Source organism: Stegodyphus dumicola, chromosome 6 (genome assembly GCF_044657685.1).
Source record: "Stegodyphus dumicola isolate Sdum_Otavi_A_Nest chromosome 6, ASM4465768v1".
Classification (NCBI taxonomy): Eukaryota; Metazoa; Arthropoda; class Arachnida; order Araneae; family Eresidae; genus Stegodyphus; species Stegodyphus dumicola.
The window spans coordinates 192,136,106-192,156,998 of record NC_140773.1 but is presented as its reverse complement, the minus strand read 5'-3'; the positions used below and the strand labels follow the sequence as shown (position 1 = coordinate 192,156,998).

The following is a 20,893-nucleotide window of genomic DNA, read 5'->3' as shown; positions in this document are numbered from 1 at the left end:
CCGTACGCACGCAACAATTTTTGGTGTCAGAAGTGGGATTTGAATGCCAATAACAAGAGCGATGGAAGAGCAATTAAGGCCGTTGATATCAGCCTTTGCCTCGTTTGAAGAAGAAATTAAAGAGGAAATGAAATTGGGCCAGTAATCCGTTAAGGAAGCAATGAAATTGGGCCAGGAATCTGTTAAGGAAGAGATGACATCCGTTAAAGACGAGATGAAAGCAGGTCAGAACTAAATGAAAAGAGAAATTACCTGCGTAATAGAAAATAAATTTGAGGCTATGGAAGGCAGAATAGACGCGGTCGAAATTAAAGTTGGACAAACTGAAGAAAACGTTTCTTCTGTGAAAGAGCAAATAGAAAACAGAGTTTCGGCCGTGGAACAACAAATAGGTTACAGAGTTGGTCCAGTCAAAGAAGAAATAGAAGGAAGAGTTTGTTCCGTTAAACAACAAATCGAACAACAAATTGATGAGAGAGTTTCTGCAGTTGCCAAAGAAATGTATACTTTAAAGAAATTCGTAGTGACGGCAGGGAGCAGGAGTGATGATTTTAAATTCTTACCGATGCCTGCTCGTCCATCTCTGAAGCTATCCACATATGATGGGAAGACCTCCTGGAAGGTGTATAAGGTACAATTTTCTATAGTTGTGGATGCGAATGGATGGGATTCCCAAGCTAAGGCCTGTCATCTCGCCGCTTCTCTAAGAGCAGACGCAGCGGATATCCTGCAGACGCTTCCCGAAAACCAGAGACTAGACTTTGAAGCTCTATCCGGCGCATTGGAGCTGCGCTTTGGCGAAAAGTGTTTGAAAGACTACAGTAGGCTCCAATTAAAATCTCGTCAACAGAAGCCTACCGACACTTCAGGAGCTCGCCACGGATGTTGAAAGGCTGTCCCATCTCGCCTTTTCGGAATGCCCGACAGAAACAAGGGAAATCCTGTCCCTGCAATACTTCATCGACGGCATCCGGGATCCTGAAATACAGAAGGCTCTACGAATGGCGGATGTAAAGGACATAAAAAGCGCTCTGTTGTACGCCGTGAAATTCAAGGCAGCGCAGCAAGCTACTCGTAGAGATCGCTACCCAGTCAGAGCTGTGCGAGTCCACGAGCCTGTGGATCAATTGATGGCTCGTTTAGATGATTTATCCAGACAGATCAATGCTTTGATATGGAGTAGGAGTAAGAACAAAGTGGATCTAAGGTGTTGGAAATGTGGTACTGAAGGGCATATACGACGCCACTGCAGAACACCCTAGAGCACGGAAATTAAGACTATTTCCCAGCAACAACACAGGAAACAAATTAATGACCATATCGAGGAACGGATGTTGCCAGATAATGAAAAACCCCGTTTTAAAGCGCTTAAGATTTCTACAGTGAGTGGCAACAGTAACGGACTATTCATCAATGGGCATATTGATGGAGTTCCTTGCAAAATGATCATTGACACTGGAGCTAATGTTACCATCATTAGGAAAGATTTAGTTGAACAGTTTAAAGATAAACTAATTTGGACGCCCTCCTGTGTTACCCTTCAGACTGCGTCTGGTGACAAGATTGACATCGCTGGGAAGTTAAACCTGAACATCACGTTTGGAAGTGCCGCCTACCATCACACGGCATATGTGGCGGATATTACAGATCCATGCATACTCGGACTGGACTTTTTAAGGAAATACAGTTTTCCCTTAGACTTCAAAAACAACAAACTGCTTTCAGAATCTGAAGACGTAACTATCCATCCTCAGAAGGGATCCTCACCTAGAAATGCCGACGCTTTGCCCAAAAGAACCAGCTCGAGAAGCTGCCGAAATCATGCTAGGGTCGAAAAGAAACACAAGACTACCAGCTATTCTCCATCTCAGATGCTCTTCGGTCGAGACCTTCGTCTGCCTTGTGACCGCCTGTTTGATCGCCATACGGATGCGCCTTCATCGCCTGAGGAACACATCCAAGATGTCCAAGCCCGTTTTGAAGTGATACACCGTTCCTCACGAAAGCGAGTGAACTTGGCGGCGGAGAAAGTGAAGACCAGATACAACACGAGAGCTACTGGACATAGATTCAACAAAAGAGACAAGGTGTGGTTGTGGAACCCGATTCAATGAAAAGAACTCAGTCCTAAATTACAGTCACCTTGGGATGGTCCATACACAGTCCTGGAAAGGCTGAATGACGTCGTGGCTCGGATCCGTAAGTGAACTGTGAACTCTAAACCTAAAGTCGTCCATTACGACAGGTTAGCTCATTACTATGGCCATAGTACGTAATGTAAATAATTGTAAATAATGTAAGACCATGGTTCTTTTTGTTTCTAAATGTGTATTTAGTGTTTGATTTGTATTTTGTATTTGATTTGTTTTATTTATTGCATTTATTGTTCATGTTGTTTATTATTGTAATGTAATGCTTATTATTGCATTTATGCCACAGTTGTAAATTTGGCTTCCTGTCCAGGGATTGTACTGCCCGGGACGTGTAGTCCTTGGGAAGGGGGCAGTGTTACGAATTTGGTATTTAAAAGGCTAATGTTAGTTCAATTATAAATTAAATGGTTTTATTTCTCGCGCAGTGCAGCACGTGACGAATATTAAAAGAAAGCTAAGCTGGAAAATTGAAAATACAAGAGCGCGTGCATTAAATAAATAAATATCTCTTTTTGATTTCGAGAAAGTACTAGAAAATTCTCGCGCGCGATTTTTTAAATCTTATAAAAGGAGGAAAACCTCTCAGTTTGTGGTAGTTACTTAGTTTGTTGTTGTTTAGAAAACTGCTCTTGTTGACTGTAGCGAATTCGCGGATTAGCTTTCTTTAGCTGCTTTGAATTAAGTTCTTTTGAACGTTTGAGTAGTTAGAAGATAACTACTGTGATATATTGTGATACTGCACGATTATTTGAGGACATTTAATCATATTTGTTGTGATAATAATAAATTTTTGTTCATTTTTCATCGGACTTGTGCATTCATTTCGTAACGAACCCGTACGCACGCAACAATATTATCTTCCGAAAAGACATTTCATAATCTAATATTACTATTTCATTCAGGATTGTTTTCGTCATTATGGTAAACCTGAATTTACAGTACTTTTACTTTAATATCCATAATTATTACTTAAAATTATTTCTGTATTTCATTGAAATATGTTAAATGAAATTAAAGTAAATTATTATAAGAGGTAACCGCGTTAAATTGTTGTTTTCAGTCTATCGGCGCTTTCTTCGAAATACGCATATAACACGTTCTCAATACAGAGGCTCAAATTGGTTTTCGGACACATGTTTTCCAGTTTTATTTGCAAACATCAGCTACTAAATACTCGCGAAATAATTTTTTTTCACGCATAACTTTGATCATCTTTTTTATTATTTAGTACTTTTTTGATAAAAAAAAGTAATTCATTAAAGTAATTAAAATAATTCATAAGTTCTTAAAAATGAAGTTACATAAGTATTCGTACACATTGAACAAACTGGCTATATTTAATAAAAATCAGAGCATTAAAGGGAATTCAGTATTTTTTTTTTTTTTTTTTTTTTTTTTTTTTTTTTTGTACATCCTTTAGGTAAAAGTACTCATATTTCATGCACTTTAGCATGGATTTAACCAGTTTTTTTTTTTTTTTTTTACGTAGAATATTCTGTTTTGTATCAATCCTCAGTAAGAATTTCTTTTAGTAGAGCTTTCGAGGGTATGATATGCGTACGTATTCTTTTCTCCAATTCAGTCAATACATGTTCAGGCAGCAAAACATCCTCAAACCATTATGCCTCCACTCTCATACTGAACAGTAGACAATTAAATTTTCCAATTCAATTTTTCATTCGGTTTTTGCTACATAGTACCTCGTCCATCAGCCCTAAATATACAAAACTGCGTCGCCTTTAAAAATATAACATTGTTTTAATACGATAAATCTTTGCGAATAGATTTTGCGAAAGCCAGGCATATTTTCCTTGATTTCTCGTTAACGAAGAATTTCCGAACTTCCTTCTTGCTGTCGGCCATTATATCCATGTGTTCTAAAAATTCTATCAGCTTCAGGATTAACTTGATTATTTTTATTGAAAATTGGTTTTTGAACTCAGATGTAAGTTTCATATTATTAGTATTTGGGTTTTGTTTAATTTGTGGTTGGATATATCACGAACTCATTTTCATTAGTTTGGAATGTGGTTCAGACTTCAGTGTATTTTCAATAATTCCCCGCAATTTCAATCGTTTTATAACATCAAAGATAGCTGAACGCTTTACATCAAGAATTATTTGGATGCTTCGAATACTTTTATTATATTAAAAATGATGAATAGTTAAACTTCTAGAAGAAAGTTTTGTTATATTGTATCGTCCTGTTCATTTCAGGTATGGAACTTTTATCATATTTTGTTAAACAAGTACTAATTTCCATATTTTTTGTTAATATGCCTAAAGGGAAATATTAATATTAATTGAAATAATAACATTTCGCTCTTCCAATTTATGTACAGACCTTGAGAATTATTTCCAGCATTAAAATGAAATAATTTAGTCAATTTTATTGCGCGGTTGTCACACCTTTTCTTATTTTATTTGTTACTAGCGGCCAGCCTTCGCCTGGCTTTTAAATGTGCGGAAAAACGCCTAAAGGGAACACCAAACATTAAATTTAAAAACTACACAGAACTTTACTTTGCAGAACAACTTTATAAAAAAAATGAATAAAAATGTATTACATATAGAAACAAATTACAATGAAAAAAAGCAATATCTCTTAGTATAAAAATTAATTATCCTAATAAATAAATTAACGAAATTCGCGCTGCCTTATCTTGACAAACGTTCAGTATCCAAGATAAACATTAAATTTAAACTGCACAGAACTGTCGCCCTCATTTTTCCAAGTGGCAACAGTGCTGATATCAGCAACAATGGCTGCGTGCCATCATTGTTGACATATAATGAGAGAGAATTTCCGATTTGATGCGATTTCATCAAAAAACATATAATAAAAAAAATCTCATTGGAATTTTGAAAAAATCGCCTCGAGGTGCACTGGATCTTGTCTAGATGCACCTATGTATCAAATTTCGTAGCCCTGGATCTATTAACTTACGCGCAGCAAATACACAGACAGACTCTTTCTTTTTATTATATGTAGAGATAATGATTATGACATTTTCTGAAATATGTAAAAAAATTTAGATTTTGTAAATTCTAAAAAACTGATGTCTTTACATTTCAAAATGCTAAAACGGGAATATTTGTGGAATTTAAAACATTTTGTAACTACAGGTAAGTGCCTACGACCAACGGTTGTGAAAGTAAAGCCCAGTAAAGGTTTTTGTCAACAAGGTATATAATAAATATAACAGACACAAAGAAGAACAGAATTAACGACAATTGGATGCCATTGGCATAGTGTTTTTGTTTAATTATTAATAATACGAGACATCTGAGACACGAAATATTTCGTTCGTGGCTTAAATAATTGAACTATCATGTAACTATAGTAAAATATTTCAACATGTGTCAGATTTTAGGGCATAACTCTGAGCCCTAGAACAATAAAATGGCAGAATTGTTCAAACTGATTACAAAATTTCTCCACGAAAACAATAATTTTGCTTATTACACACGAGACAAAGCGAAAGTAAGGATAAGAATAATGAGAACACGAAGCAGGCAAGTTTTCAATGTCCGCATTAAAATGCGACGTGTGTGGAGGAACATTTAAACGGAAAGTTCCCCCCAGTAACTCATTAAAGGTTGAAAACCAGTCAGGTTTTGCCATTGTTTGGCCAAACAGAAGCGAAAATTGAATATATTGCTCTACTTACTTTTTCCATCGACAGTGAAAACAAACGAACTCGCGATGGGTTTTGATATTAAAACTAGATTTTACAGATAATTCATAAGAAAAAAAGAGTTGTTATAAATAAGCTGTGGTACTGAATACGAAAGATAATTATTAAATTCGATTTGACTTCGAGAATGCTATAAATTTAAACTCTTATACCTAAGTAAAAGTTAAACGCGTAAATTTATTTGGTTCATTATTAAAAGTAGCGACTTTTGAACCATTACCGTTATAGGAAAATTCTTTCCAAACTATTATCTACAGGAAGGGTTGGTTTATATGATTGCGGCAAAGCCTCGAGAGATATCTGCCTAAGGTGAGAGATGCCTTCGTGAAAGACTTTCTAAGAGAAACTGTCTCATATACACGTTACACATTGGGAAAAACACAAAAATGCCCATGCTGCAAGCCCATTTGCTGGATTCGAACCTCGGACGGAACTACCAATGTTCAGTGACTTTACTGCTTCGCCAGTGGTGCGCCCCTACAGGAAGGTATACACTACAACGGTGCTTATTGTTAAATGCTTCGTTCTGATCTCTTATTACAGTGCTTTCCGTTTCAAAGTAAAGTATTATCGATATTCTTTTTTAAATTTTTACATTTTATTTCATTCTCTGTTAAGTGAAAGATCTGTTAATCCATGAGATAGGCTCACCAGTGGCCGAGCGGTAAAGTTGTTGAACACTGGTAGTTCGGTCCGAGGTTCAAATCCCGCAAATGTACTGGCTAGATGGGCATTTTTGTGATTTTCCCCATGCGTAACGTATATACGAGCCAGTTTTTCTTCGAAAGTCTTCCAAGAAGGCATCCCTTCCCTTTAGACAGATAGCCTTAGAGAGCTTTGCCATGATTAAATAAACGAAAACAATCTGTGAGATATTTTTCTTATGTAAAAATTTCATTCCAGACGAATTAAAATGATGACGACAGCATTATTTGTCGCTGTAAGTATCAAGTTAACGCATATTTCTTTCTAGAGCGTGTTGTTTTATAACGCAAAAGATCCTAATTTTTTACTAAGTTATAATGAACAATGAATGTTCGAAAATGTCCCAACTCAAAGAGTCTTTTTCCCCCTTTAATCCATTTTTTTAAATCCCTAATTTTTTTTTATCAAATCAAAAAGTAGAGTCATTAGATTTATTTCGGGACAGGAAGCATGAAAAATCAGCAACGCCTTTGCTAGGATTCGAATTCCAAACCTCCTGATTGCTAGTCGGACGTGCTACGAAGTACAACTTGAAGAAACTCAATAAGCAAAGAGAACAATTCCCTACAATGAGAAGAAATATTATTTATTGAGATATGCACACCAGCTAAAACACTATTAAGTAATACCGCAGTTTCTATTTGGCACTGATTTCAGTTGAAAAGATTACTTACTTTTCTAAATATAACAGCTTTTTCGGAACTTACGTACTATCCCATTGACGTCAAACTGTTGCCAAGGAGCGTGATTTAGCGCCAGTTATGGAGAAAAGTGACTTAATAACACCCGCATAAATCTGCGCTTTCGTTTGGTATAATCCCGATCGATTCTCAATAAGCCACGTCTTTTTTTGAGATATACTGGTAAGAAAGTAATTTCGTTTTGCCCAAATAGATAGAGTTACGTTTGTTTTGTTTTCTTCTGTCTGTCTTATATATGTTTTTTTTCTTTTGAGATTTGGTTTATGACACTTATAGGTTGCTATAGAAACAAATTCCGAGTATTTTTGTACATAATGCAGTCGCTCCTTTTTTGAAACTAGTTATCTCTGTTGATGAAAAAGGATTGTCTACAATAACGTTAATGAGAAAGAGCATGGTCCAACAATGATGAATCAGCACAAATCATATCAAAAAACAAATTGCATCAGAAAAAGATCATTCTGTCAATTTAGTGGGATTACAAAGGTATTGAAGGTATTGTGTATTTTGAGCTGCTTTCAAGAAACCAAACGATCAGTTTGTAAGGATCTTAAGTTTTACTAACGTTTATTTTATTTTAAATCTTTACTATCACTTCTTATTTTCTACTTCCGACCAGAATTAAACGCTTTAACTTATTTATGCAAATTTGTCTGGCGAACGCCATGTACTTAAGTTGTGGCTTTTTGCCAAGCGAGAGAGAGGAAGGAGTTAGTAGAAGCAGGCCGCTTGCCTTAGCAGTTTTTACTCGGTTGCTGGTTGCCTTCCAGGCCAGAGGTTTAATCCTCTTGATAATTTTAAACGTATCGTAGTGTTAACAGTTCTCTGTACTACATACGGCTTCCTGTTAATATACGGCCAATCTTCCACGTAGGCCCTTGTTTATTATTCCAAAGTTAAGTTAGAGCTTAGTTAATATTTTTATATTCTTACGTTCAGACCACAAGTGGTTGGTCTCTGTATTCCGAAGTCCGGAAATCATTGTAAAGAGTGAAAAATAAAGTGTTTCGTATACCCTTCCTGTGTATCTTGTCTACTTCCCACATTTATTGAATATAGCTTTAGTAAGCTCCCTGCTCCGAGTCAGGTCTTTGCATGTTCCCAAAGCAAGTAAGGCGGAACACTGAACCTGATAGTGGGCCCGACGAAGAAGAATAACCATGGCCGAGTTTCAAGAAGAACCTGTGCTGCCTGCAGAAGCGGCTCAGAATCCAGAAATCCCAGCTGCCGCTCTGGAAGGATTTGGTTACATCGTCCAGACCATGCGCGCTTCGATGAAACCAGAAGCAACATTTAATGGAAACTCACCGGTAACCAGTTTTTTGGAAAAACTAGATGACCACTTCATGATGTATCCCGTGCACGAGTTCCAGAAAGTCACATTAGCTACCAGCGCTTTGAGGGGCCAAGCGCTTAATTGGTTCAAATGCATAGGCAGAAGTCTCTTGGGTCAAGCAGGAAGTCCCACCTATACTTACGAAAATTTCAAGACTGCCCTAGTAAAAGCCTTCCCTGTCGTAAGGGATCGTGCGAAATTAGAAACGGAACTTTTCAGCATATATCAGCAAAGAATCGAAAATCTTTCCACCTTTATTTTAAGAAAAATTCACGTCTTCAAACTCTTGTATGGAAACCGTCCGGATCCTGAGATAATTCAAGTGATTTTGCTGAGGTTACTTCCCCAAGTACAAGACTTTATTGAATTAAGGAATCCGACTACACTGGAAAAGTTATTTGAGCTAGCAATCCAGTTTGAAAGTAGAAGAACGGCGGCGGACATTGAAAGAAGACGCCAATATCAAACGGCCAAGACCACAGGCAGAGGCGAAAAAGAAGGTATTCAAGGGTGACCGAACTGGAGGGAAAAGAAAGCTCCTAGAGGAAGGAACTGAAGGGCGAGCCCGCACAAGAAGGAGGATAAATCAAACACGAATCTGCGCTACCTTCCAGGACTGGGCAGAGAAAAGAATGTCCGAATATCACAAAGATAAGTAAAATTTTATGTTACTTTGCAAACTTAAGTTAATCTTTCATTCTTACTGCAAGTGGCAGATTTCAAGACGTTTTACCTCATGTGAGGTCTACCTTTATCGCCAAAAAGGCGAGAAATGAGTTGTTACCTATTTTGGTATTATGTTTTTCAATTACTCGCGAGTAAAACTGAAGTTGATGTATAATAGGAATGTGTAAATACTTGAATATTGTAAAAGTTATTGTATAAATTTTATTTAAAACATTCTGGCAAGAAAGAAGTTTTAGTCTGAAAGACTTTTGAAATGTAGTATTTCAATGTAGAAGAATTGGCACTTGCTTGGAAAAGAATAGAAGTTAACAATGTACTACTAATGTATGTTTTAAAATGCGTAAAATTAACGGCATGTTAATATGTTCTTATATACAATGTGAACTGTTATTTTAAGCGTTAAGAAATACTGTGATATGTTAAAAGTAAAAGTAATGCCAAAAAATTTTAAACTTATTCGTGTGACTGTAAAAAAAGCTAAATTATTGTGAATATGTGTTAAAGGTTGAATGAATGTAGTTAGGCTCTCTGACGCTACACTTCAGAGTTAGCCACTTTCAGAATAGTACCTCAGGGTTTAGAGATGAAGATAAGGTGTGTTACGAGGTCTTGTTATGTTGAATTTTAACACGTTAGTGTTTTGATTGTAGACGGTAGTGTTGAACACCGGTACATAAACACATTCGTGTTCGGTGTTTTCTTTTACAACACATGTCAGAGAGCACGGGGAGAGATAATTAAATAAAAAGTCATGAATGAAATAAGAATGTTAGGAGAAATATAAATATTCATGTGACTTGCCATTTAATTGTGTAACATTTCATTAAACTAGTTTTCCTTCCAGATCTCTGGAAGGAACCAGATTTCAACTAAAAGCTCCTGTTTAGATGCAGTACAGATGAAAAGTAATTGTCCATGGAGCTGATAATGTAAAAACAATTTTTTTTAAATTTCTAGTTTCTAGTGAGGAATGTTTGTAAAAGATTGGCCTTGCGTTAGATTCTAGAGCTAAAAGTTTTCAACAAGGTCGTTTTAGACCTCAGTTTCAAACTAATTAACTCTGGCGGGAAGTATGTAAGGATCTTAAGTTTTACTAACGTTTATTTTATTTTAAATCTTTACTATCACTTCTTATTTTCTACTTCCGGCCAGAATTAAAAGCTTTAACTTATTTATGCAAATTTGTCTGGCGAACACCAAGTACTTAAGTTGTGGCTTTTTGCCAAGCGAGAGAGAGTAAGGAGTTAGTAGAAGCAGGCCGCTCGCCTTAGCAGTTTTTACTCGGTTGCTGGTTGCCTTCCAGGCCAGAGGTTTAATCCTCTTGATAATTTTAAACGTATCGTAGTGTTAACAGTTCTCTGTACTGCATACGGCTTCCTGTTAATAACGGCCAATCTTCCACGTAGTTTATTATTCCAAAGTTAAGTTAGAGTTTAGTTAATATTTTTACATTCTTACGTTCAGACCACAAGTGGTTGGTCTCTGTATTCCGAAGTTCGGAAATCATTGTAAAGAGTGAAAAATAAAGGGTTTCGTATACCCTTCCTGTGTATCTTGTCTACTTCCCACATTTATTGAATATAGCTTTAGTAAGCTCCCTGTTCCGAGTCAGGTCTTTGCATGTTCCCAAAGCAAGTAAGGCGGAACACTGAACCTGATAAGTTCAGATATTTATTGCCAACAACTTATGAAACTGGAGGAAGAAGTTAAACAGAATAGGCCAGAATTGGCAAATTCCAGAGGAATCGAATTCCACCACGACAATGCGAGGCCTCACAGATCTTTAGCAGCATGTACGAAATTATTGGAGCTTAGTTGGAAAGTGATGTCCTATCTCTTATACAACCCTGACGTTGCACCATCGGATTTCTTTTATTTCGAAGTTTACAAAACTTCTTAAATGGTAAAAATTTCAGTAATAACAATGATCTCAAATCGCACTCGGTTGAGTTTTTCGCTGATGAAAACCACAAGTTCTATGAGCACGCAATCATGAAGTTACCAGAAACATGGCAAAAGGTCACCGAACAGTGAAGTGAACCAATGGAAGAGGTTCTTAGCCCTGGAAAGACTCAAGATCTCCCTTTCACGGTTAGCACCCCAACCAACAGAAGCGATACGAGGGGACGCCACCTTCCTCGATCAATCCAGAAGGATTTATCGCTATGCACGCTGTACTATGATTCTAAACTAATAAGTGGACTGTATAGCAAAAGAACTAACTAATTTATTTACAGTAATTAACTATTCAGATCTAATACATGCTGTTCCGGTTTGACTAGAAACTTTCACTATGCCGATGTTCCGGTTTGATTAGAAACAAACTTTTCTCTGCCTCAGAATGGCAACAGTGAGAACTTGACTTTCGATTTGTTATGACGCAGCTAGAACGCTGCTCCTGAGATGTAACATTAGATTCGATTCTAGATTCTAGATTCTAGATTAGATTAATTTTAGTATTTTAATAAATTCCTTTTAAACTAGATTGAGTATTTGATCATAGAATTATAGCTGAACCACCGCTTGCAGAAATTTAGATGTGGCATTTAGATACGTCGTTAGATAGATGCGTAGGCAGCGACATTCGTGATTCGAATAGTGTACATTAGTGCGTACATAAACACATGCTCTGGCATGTTGCTTAGACGAATTCAGATGGCCAAGTGAGAGTTTCTCTCCTTATCCAACAGGTGGCGCTGTATTCTAACTTAACATGCCGCCGCCCGTTGAAATTACAAATTTCAACATGTAAATTATAAACATACAATTTAACAACATTCTAAGAATAACTAATTCTACAATACAATATGAAAGCTAATAGATAATCTTTCATCATTGAAAATAATATAAAATAATGTAACATTTTAAGAACATAAACTTTCACTATGCTACAATCGAACTTATTCTTTAAACAGTTCCATTTTAATGTAAAGCACAATTTTCAATAAGAACATTATGTAAACTAAGCATTATTATCCTGGATAGGTAATAAACAAATTTTATTAATACATCGAATATACACACCATTTGATGTTTTCACTTTAACAACTCTGGCCTTATTATCTTTACCAGGTAAAACTTCTAGAATTCTAGCTAAAGACCATTTAAATGGGGGAAGATTATCTTCCCTTAACACAACTAACATACCTGCCTTTAAATTTTCTTTATTAATAAACCATTTGGTGCGTTGTTGGAGATGATTTAAATAATCAGTTTGCCAACGTTTCCAAATAACTTGAATGAACTTGGTAATAACTTGCCATTTAGAAAGTCTATTATCTGTAAGCTGAGACAAATCTGGTTCAGGATATGAAGTAATGGAACGTCCAATTAAAAAATGACCTGGCGTTAAGGCTTCAAAGTCATTCGCATCTGTTGATAAAGGTAAAATTGGACGAGAATTGAGAATACCTTCAATCTGTGTGACAACAGTCCAAAATTCCTCTAAAGTTAATTTATAACTGCCGATTGTACGCTGAAGATGGTATTTAAATGACTTAATACCTTCTTCCCATAAACCACCGAAATTTCGTGCTTCTAGGTGGAATTGGTTTCCAATTTATACCTTCAGATGTTAAGAAATCTACTATGTCAGAATTAGATTTAAGGACTAAACTATGCAATTCTTTAAGTTCTGATTACCATTATCTGACATTATGGTATTACATTTTCCACGTCTAGCAATAAATCTGTTAATAGTAGCAAGTAATGAATCTGTGGTTAAATCAGTTACTACCTCTAAATGTACTGCTTTAGTAGCTAAACATATGAATATAGCAACGTACACTTTTGCATAATTACCCTTTCTCTGATTTTTATACTTAATGAGAAATGGACCAGAAAAGTCGAGTCCACACGTATTAAATACAAACCCTGGGTTAACTCTCTCACCAGGTAAATTTCCCATAAGTTGTTCACATACAATTGGTTTAACCTTAAAACATGTTACACATTCATGTACAACTTTTCGAGCTATATCTCGACCATTAATAACCCAAAATTTACTACGAACCTGATGCAATAGTGCTTAAGCACCAAGATGTAAATATTTAACATGGTAATACTGAAAAATTAATCTAGTAAATACATGATCTTTTGGCATTATATAAGGAAACGTTTGATTGTAATTAAGATTACTATTGGCAAGTCTGCCTCCTACTCTCAGAAGAGAATCATTATCAAGAAATGGACATACAAATTTTATCTTACTTTTGGGAGAAACACAATTCTAATTTTTTAAAGATAGAGTATCCTTGCTATAATGTTGTAACTGTGCATACCTGATCATGATTTTCTCAGCGTCATCCAATTCTTTAACAGTTAGAGAACCTATTAATTTTCCCCCCTTACAATTGGCTATAAATCTACAAACAAAACTTTAACACACGAATAATACGAATATAGTTATTACTGATGTTAAGAATATGATCTAAAATAAGGGAATTAGAGTTCACATTTAAATTAACTAAGTCATTATCCTTAAGTTTGAGTTCTTTGACGTATTCCACATTATCCATATCAGATGAAATTAATTCACGAGGATTAGTCAAAAACCTTTCCTTAGTCAAGAAAGTTGGTCCATACCACCATAAATCATTATGAAGAAGACCTTTAGGTTCAGCTCCACGTGATATCAAATCAGCTGGATTATTGTGAGTGCTAACATGGTACCACTCATGAACAGCAGTCATGCTTCGAATAACAGATACTCTATTAGCAACAAATGTCTTTAGTTGATAAGGTTCCTTCTTAATCCATGATAACACTATTGACGAATCAGTGAAGTAATACACCTTCACTATAGGCAGCTGAATGGCCTCTAATATTCTTTTCATTAGTTTTACCAATAGAACTGCACCACAAAGTTCCAAACGAGGAATGTTAATTGACTTCAGAGGTGACACACGAGACTTGCATCACAGAAGTCTTGATGAACATTCATTTGAAGATGACATACATTTTACATAAATTGCAGCACCATAGGCTTTCTGACTAGCATCACAGAATCCTATAATTTCTACTTGCTGTAATCCATTGGTTAGAACAAATCTAGGGATGCGATAATCGTTGACTATTTTGAGACTATGCAGAAATGCCTTCCATTCTTCAGAGTAATTTTTAGGAAGAGGTGTATTCCAATTTAATTTTAGAAGCCAAAGGTTTTGTAGAAATATTTTAGCTTTTGTCGTAACAGGTCCAATTAAACCTAACGGATCAAAGAGGCGACCTATCGTTGATAAGACATCTCTTTTCGTGCCTGTTTCTTTAAAGTCAGGTATCTTTAAATCGTAAGAAAAACAGTCTGTAGACATATTCCATGACATTCCTAAGGCCTTTGTAATCTGAGGCTTATCCGTAACTTGAAAAAAGTAATCCTGAGTTACACTTTCTTTATTCTTCAATAGTTCTGGATTATTTGAACACCATTTGTGTAACTGCATTCCACCACGTTCTAGAAGACAGGTTAACTGTGTCTGCAACTCTTTGGCTTCTTACAGCCTATTAGCTCCAGTGATAATGTCGTCCACGTAACAGTCCTTCAGTATAGCTCTTGAGGCATGAGGAAAGTCTGTCGCTTCATCCATTGCTAACTGCTTCAGGACCCTTGTTGCAAGGAATGGTGCACTTGCTGTTCCGTATGTTACAGTCCTTAGACGGTAAGTCTGAACAGGACTATCAACTGAGTCCTTCCACAAGATCAACTGCAGGTTTCGTTGAGATGGTTCAATAAGTATTTGTCTGTACATATTCTGAACATCAGCTCCTAATGCATAGTTGTACTTTCGAAATCTAATAATAATAGAAAATAAATCTTCTTGAGGTATTCTCCCTTTCATTAATATTGAGTTCAGCGACTTTCCATTACTAGTAGCCGCGGATGCATTAAACACAACGCGAAGCTTGGTAGAGGCTTTCTCTGGCCGATAAACTCCATGATGACTAAGATAATTGCAAGTCGATGTTTCAATTTCTTGAACTTCTTCCATGTGATTTAGATCCTTATATTCTTTAATAAAATTCTTATATAATGTTTTCATATTCGAATCACTTTCTAGTCGATTCCACACTTGATGCAATCTTTTCTCAGCCAGCGTTTTCGATTCTCCTAATGGGTCTCCTTCCCTTATGGGTAACTGAACTACATATCTTCCATCATTTTGTCTATAGTGAGTACGCCTGAAATGTTCTTCACAGTATTTTTCTTCTTCACTCAAAGCATCCTTGATATTTTCAATGGATTCAACTTTCCAAAATCTTTGCAAAATTTCTTCAACTCTTTCTTCACTATTTAGAACTAAACCACAACAATTTACTTCTGAGTCACTCTTGCATGCACCAGACGCGATATATCCAAAAACTGTTTCTTGAAATATCAACGGTTGATTTTCTAATTGAAATTTTCCTTCTTTTAAAATCTCAAAGAACAATTCGGCCCCTAGTAACATATCTATTTTGTTAGGTGTTCCAAATTGCGGATCCGCTAATTCAATATCAATGGGAATATGTAATGACTGCACATCTAAACACCTTGATGGAGTTACATTGGTTGTTTTAGAAATAACCAAGCAATTAACTGATCTTACATATGTTAAATCCTTATTCGAAATCTGTACATCTAGTTGATAATTAATATTTATAACGTTCTCATTAATTCCGGATACAGATGCATAAATTCTTTCTTTCTTTAAATTTAACAAATTAACAACTCCTTCACACAGGAAACAACTCATGCTGCCGTTATCAAGTATTGCGCGAACTGGGATTCTTTTTCCTTCGGAATTGCAAATATATATTATTGCAGTCGCCAATAAGACGTTTTTTCTGCGTGTCAAAAGACAACTTGATTGATTTTTATTAGAGACATCTGCGTTCTTGTTTATAATTTCGTCACTCCCTGCTTCCGTTTTTGTTTTGTCTAACTTATGTTCGATGGCGCCATTTCTGAGCAGGCGATGTATATTAATTGTTAAGTCATTAAGACTATTTAACTGTAAGATTACGTCATTTTTTCTCTTCTTGGCGCAGATGTTCATTACAGCAACCCTGTAAACGCTTACTCAGTTTTTTTTTTTATTGCTGTTGTTGTTAGTAGTAAGTCATCGCTTGAAAGATGACACGCATTTCATTAAAGTTGTCGATAGTACAGTCCACTTCTAGTTAATTTGAAATTGTTGTATAACAACGCACGCATCGCATGAACACTTTATGGCCCGCCGAGCCACAGGTAAAAGATATCGTTGCTAAAATTAACTTTTTAGAACATTTGGAATACTTTCGTTTGGTTGTATTACGCATAACTTCATATAGAGTGTTTGGAATGCTTTCGTTTTCGTGTGGATTACGCAATTAAGATTGGATACTGTGTCATCGTTCATTTCCGGTGTTGCTGTCGAGAAATCTGCAATCACGGTAAGTGATAAATTATTTATTTGTTCATGATGAGTGAATTGAAAGCGATTAAAGCTAACAAAAAAAGTTTAAAATGCAGTATCAGAAAGTTTGAAAATAAGGTAAATTCTACAGTGGATGAAGCAGATATTTCCTTATTGGAGTTATAGAGAATCAAAAATATTAGAATTTAAAAAGGAATTAAGTAACATTTTCGATTCTTTATTTGCACATTGTGAAGAAAAGGACACTGACGAATTCATTAAGGAAAAGGAAAATGTAGTAGATAATCTCGATGAAATTCATTTGAAAATTTAAAGAAAAATTTCTGACATCCGTTCTCAAAGGAATAGCTGCTCAAATGAAAACGGTTCGAGTAAAGGCATAATTGTTTCGGATATAAAATTGCCTAAATTGTCTCTTCCAATATTTAGTGGGAAAATCGAAGAATGGATTGAATTTGAGGATTTATTTTCCGCAGCTGTGCATAAAAATAGCAAATTAACTAATGCGCAAAAATTGCAATATTTAAAGAGTTCGTGTAAGGCAGACGCTTTAAATATTATTCAGTCCATTCCAATTTCAGATTCGAATTATGACATAGCATGGAATCTGTTGGTTGATCGCTATTGCAACAAAAAAGATTTGATCAATTCTATCATAAAGAAATTAATTTCTATACCTCAAACGAGTGATTCTACTTCGTCGCTTTTAAAATTTATCGATAAGGTGCATGAATGTTTACGATCCTTGGAAGCATTGGAGCAAAAGGTGGAAGAATTTTCAGACACGTTAATTGTTTATTTATTAGTTGAAAAGTTGGATAGAAATACTCGGTGTTGGTGGGAAAGGTCACTTAAAAAAGACGAGATGGGAACGGTTAAACAACTGACATGATTTTTGAAGGAACACGCTCGCACCCTATCACATTACAAACCTTCGCATGGGGAATCGAAACGTTCATTTAATACCAAGGCTCTTACATCACTTTCGGAAAATTCAAAAAATTGTCCTTATTGTAAAGCTGATCATTTATTGTTGAAATGTGCGCAATTCTTAAATCTAACAGTCAAGAAACGATTTGAATTTGTAAAGACAAAAAAACTATGTTTCAATTGTTTATCTTCGGTCCACACAATCAAGGACTGTAAAAGTTCTAATACATGCAGAAAATGTCAGAAATTTCACAATTCGCTCTTACATTTTGATCGAAATGAAGAAAATTTCGATAGAGCAAACGGCACATCGATTCAAATCACAAACAAGACTAATAAATTAAGCAGTAATCTTTCTCCAAATGCTGATACATTTACTCCAATGGCAAGCAGCCAAAAGGTTAGTGACACTAATGAAACCAACCAAGCAAAGTCCATTAACGGTACTGCGCTGAATATTTCCAGTTCTTTTAATAAACAAGTTCTACTTTCAACTGCAATTATTTTCGTTAAGGGTCATGATGGAAAATTTATCTCGCTGAGAGCATTGCTGGATTCCGGTTCTCAAAATAATTTCATTACTAAAGAAGGTGCTGAGTTATTGAATTTGAAGAAAAGAAAAATAAACGCTTCTATTTCAGGTATCAATGGTACAGTTATGAGTGTTAAGGAAAAGGCTGTAGCAACCATCGCTAACGCTACTAGAGATTTTATTCGTACCTTACAATTTTTTGTTGTTCCAAAAATAACTCGGGTAACGCCTGCTAGATATATAAACATTTCTGATGTTAAGCAGTTGCAACTCATTGGTTTAGCTGATCCAGAGTTTTATAAACCTGGTCAAATACATGTTTTATTATCTAACGAAATATTTTTTGATTTACTGGGAACAAATAGAATAAATATGCAAGACCTGATTCTCCATCAGTCAGTTTTTGGATACATCGTTAGCGGGTCAGTACGCATGCCGCAGCAAGGCAGTGTTGATAATTTTTGTGGGTTTGTGGAAAATGGGAATAATTTATCTGACAACATGAGAAGGTTTTGGGAGATTGAAGGTATTAATGAAGCAAAAAAAGAGAAAAGTCAGGAAGAGGAATTTTGTGAACAGCACTTTCTTCGTACACACACGAGGCAAGATAATGGCAGATATGTAGTGGAAATGCCGATTAAGGAGGAAGGACTTAGCCTTTTAGGCGAATCGAGAGAAAACGCTAGTAAAAGACTGAATTATCTACTTAAACGCTTCACTCGCAATCCCGCAATGAACACTTATACGAAGATTTCATTAAGGAATATAATGAATTAGGCCATTCCGAAGAAATTGATGAAGGGGATAGCTCTAGTTTCTCATATTATCTTCCTCATCATGGGGTTTTCAGACCCGAGAAACCTAGCACTAAACTTAGGGTAGTGTTCGATGCCACTGCTCCTACGACTACTGGAATTTCGTTAAACGATATTCTGCTGAATGGAGGGTTAGTTCAAGACGAACTATTTGATATTATTTGCAGATTTCGAACGCATAAAATTGCCTTCACAGCAGACATTGTAAAAATGTATCGTCAGATTTTGATTAAAGAACATCAAAGAGATTTATTACGCATCTTATGGAAGAGTAATGAAGAAGAACCAGTTAAGGTCTATAGACTGAAGACTATAACTTACGGTACTTCCAACGCACCATATCTAGCAACACGCACACTTAATCAATTAGCAGAAGACGAGAAAAATAATTTTTCGTTAGCAGCGCCAATAGTACAAAGGGATTTTTATGTCGATGACGTACTCACAGGAGCCCATACTCTAATAGAGGCTAAAGAATTACAGTCGAAATTGATTAACCTATTATCACTTGGAGGAATGCGTCTGCACAGATGGTGTGCTAATCATCCTGATATTTTGCAGTTTCCGGATGGACAAGAGGAACATTCTTTCAGTAATTTCGATGACGATCAGAGCATCAAAACTTTAGGATTATTATGGAATCCAAGGATAGATTGTTTTTCGTACAAATCAACCATCAAGAAACCAAATACTTACACAAAGAGAACAGTGTTGTCTGATATTGCTCGCATTTATGATCCATTAGGACTGTTTGGTCCAGGGATAACAAAAGCAAAAATCTTCATCCAAAGACTTTGGTTATTGAAGCTTGATTGGAACGATCCGCTACCCGAAAGGATAATTAAGGATTGGCAACTTTTTATTGATTCAATGCAATCTATCAACAATTTGAAAGTTAGTAGATATGTTTTACAGGATAGTTTTTCTGATATACAAATTCATGGATTTTCAGATGCACCAGAACACGCATACGGAGAACCATCTATTTACGCTATAGAAGTGACAATAATTTATCTTCACATTTGCTTTGCAGCAAGTCCAGAGTAGCTCCACTAAAACCGCTGACAGTACCTCGACTGGAACTCTGCGCAGCTGTACTGCTAGCACAGCTTGTTGCAAAGGTGGTGCCTTTATTGAAATTGGACATCAGCAAAATATGTCTGTGGTGTGACTCAACCATAGTGTTAGCATGGCTTCAGAATCCTCCGCATGTACTAAAAACTTTTGTTGCTAATCGAGTGTTGCAGATCCAAGAGCTAACACATACATGCCAGTGGAATTATGTGCGTTCAGAGGAGAACCCAGCAGACCTTATTTCCCGAGGACTGAGTTTTGACAAGCGGCATGATGCTGATCTGTGGTGGAAAGGTCCTCCATTCTTGAGTGAGGGTGTCATACCTAACAAGAACATTGACTTTGAACAATTAGAAAAAACAGGGACACTTTCTAATGAACTGCGAAAAAGAACTGAAATTGCTTGTTTATGCACTTTGCCTTCAAAATTTATTGATAATTTCCTAGATATCACTAACAATTATTTAAAATTATTACGTATTGTTAGTTATATTTTCAGGTTCATTTGGAACTCTAGGTGTGCAAAACAGAAAGGAGCACAGAGAAGAACAGGAGGAGTAAGTTTGTAGGGTTTATATTTATTTTAACTAACATTTATTTTAAGTTTAAACTATCTTTTCTGTCAAGCCTTACTTTCCCCTGGAACTGCCAATGCCAGAATATGTAAATTTTAGTAGAACGTGCAAGCATTCAAATTATCAGTGGAAGTATTATGATTTAAATAGAAGGAAACGAGTTCGGTGTGGGATTCTTACTTAGCGAGCGCGGAGGTAGTTAGCGAGAATTGAAGAACCCCGCGTTGCAGCCTATGTGCTTGGCGGGAAGTAGTGGTAATCGTTCCAGTGAGCTTCAAGTCTGCTGAATTAGC

General features: G+C 36.0%; 1 protein-coding gene across 1 annotated transcript in view; it reads right to left on the bottom strand.

Moving 5' to 3' along the window:
- LOC118198707 (otoferlin-like) overlaps window positions 1–20,893 on the bottom strand; it is a 228,403-nt gene that overhangs the window by 87,618 nt on the left and 119,892 nt on the right. Inside the window, exons 17-18 of the mRNA XM_085819712.1 lie at window positions 14,777–15,070; window positions 13,082–13,214 (exon numbers count right to left, since the gene is read on the bottom strand). Coding sequence (XP_085675838.1) covers window positions 13,082–13,214; window positions 14,777–15,070 — 427 coding nt within the window. The remainder of the gene's footprint in view (window positions 1–13,081; window positions 13,215–14,776; window positions 15,071–20,893) is intronic.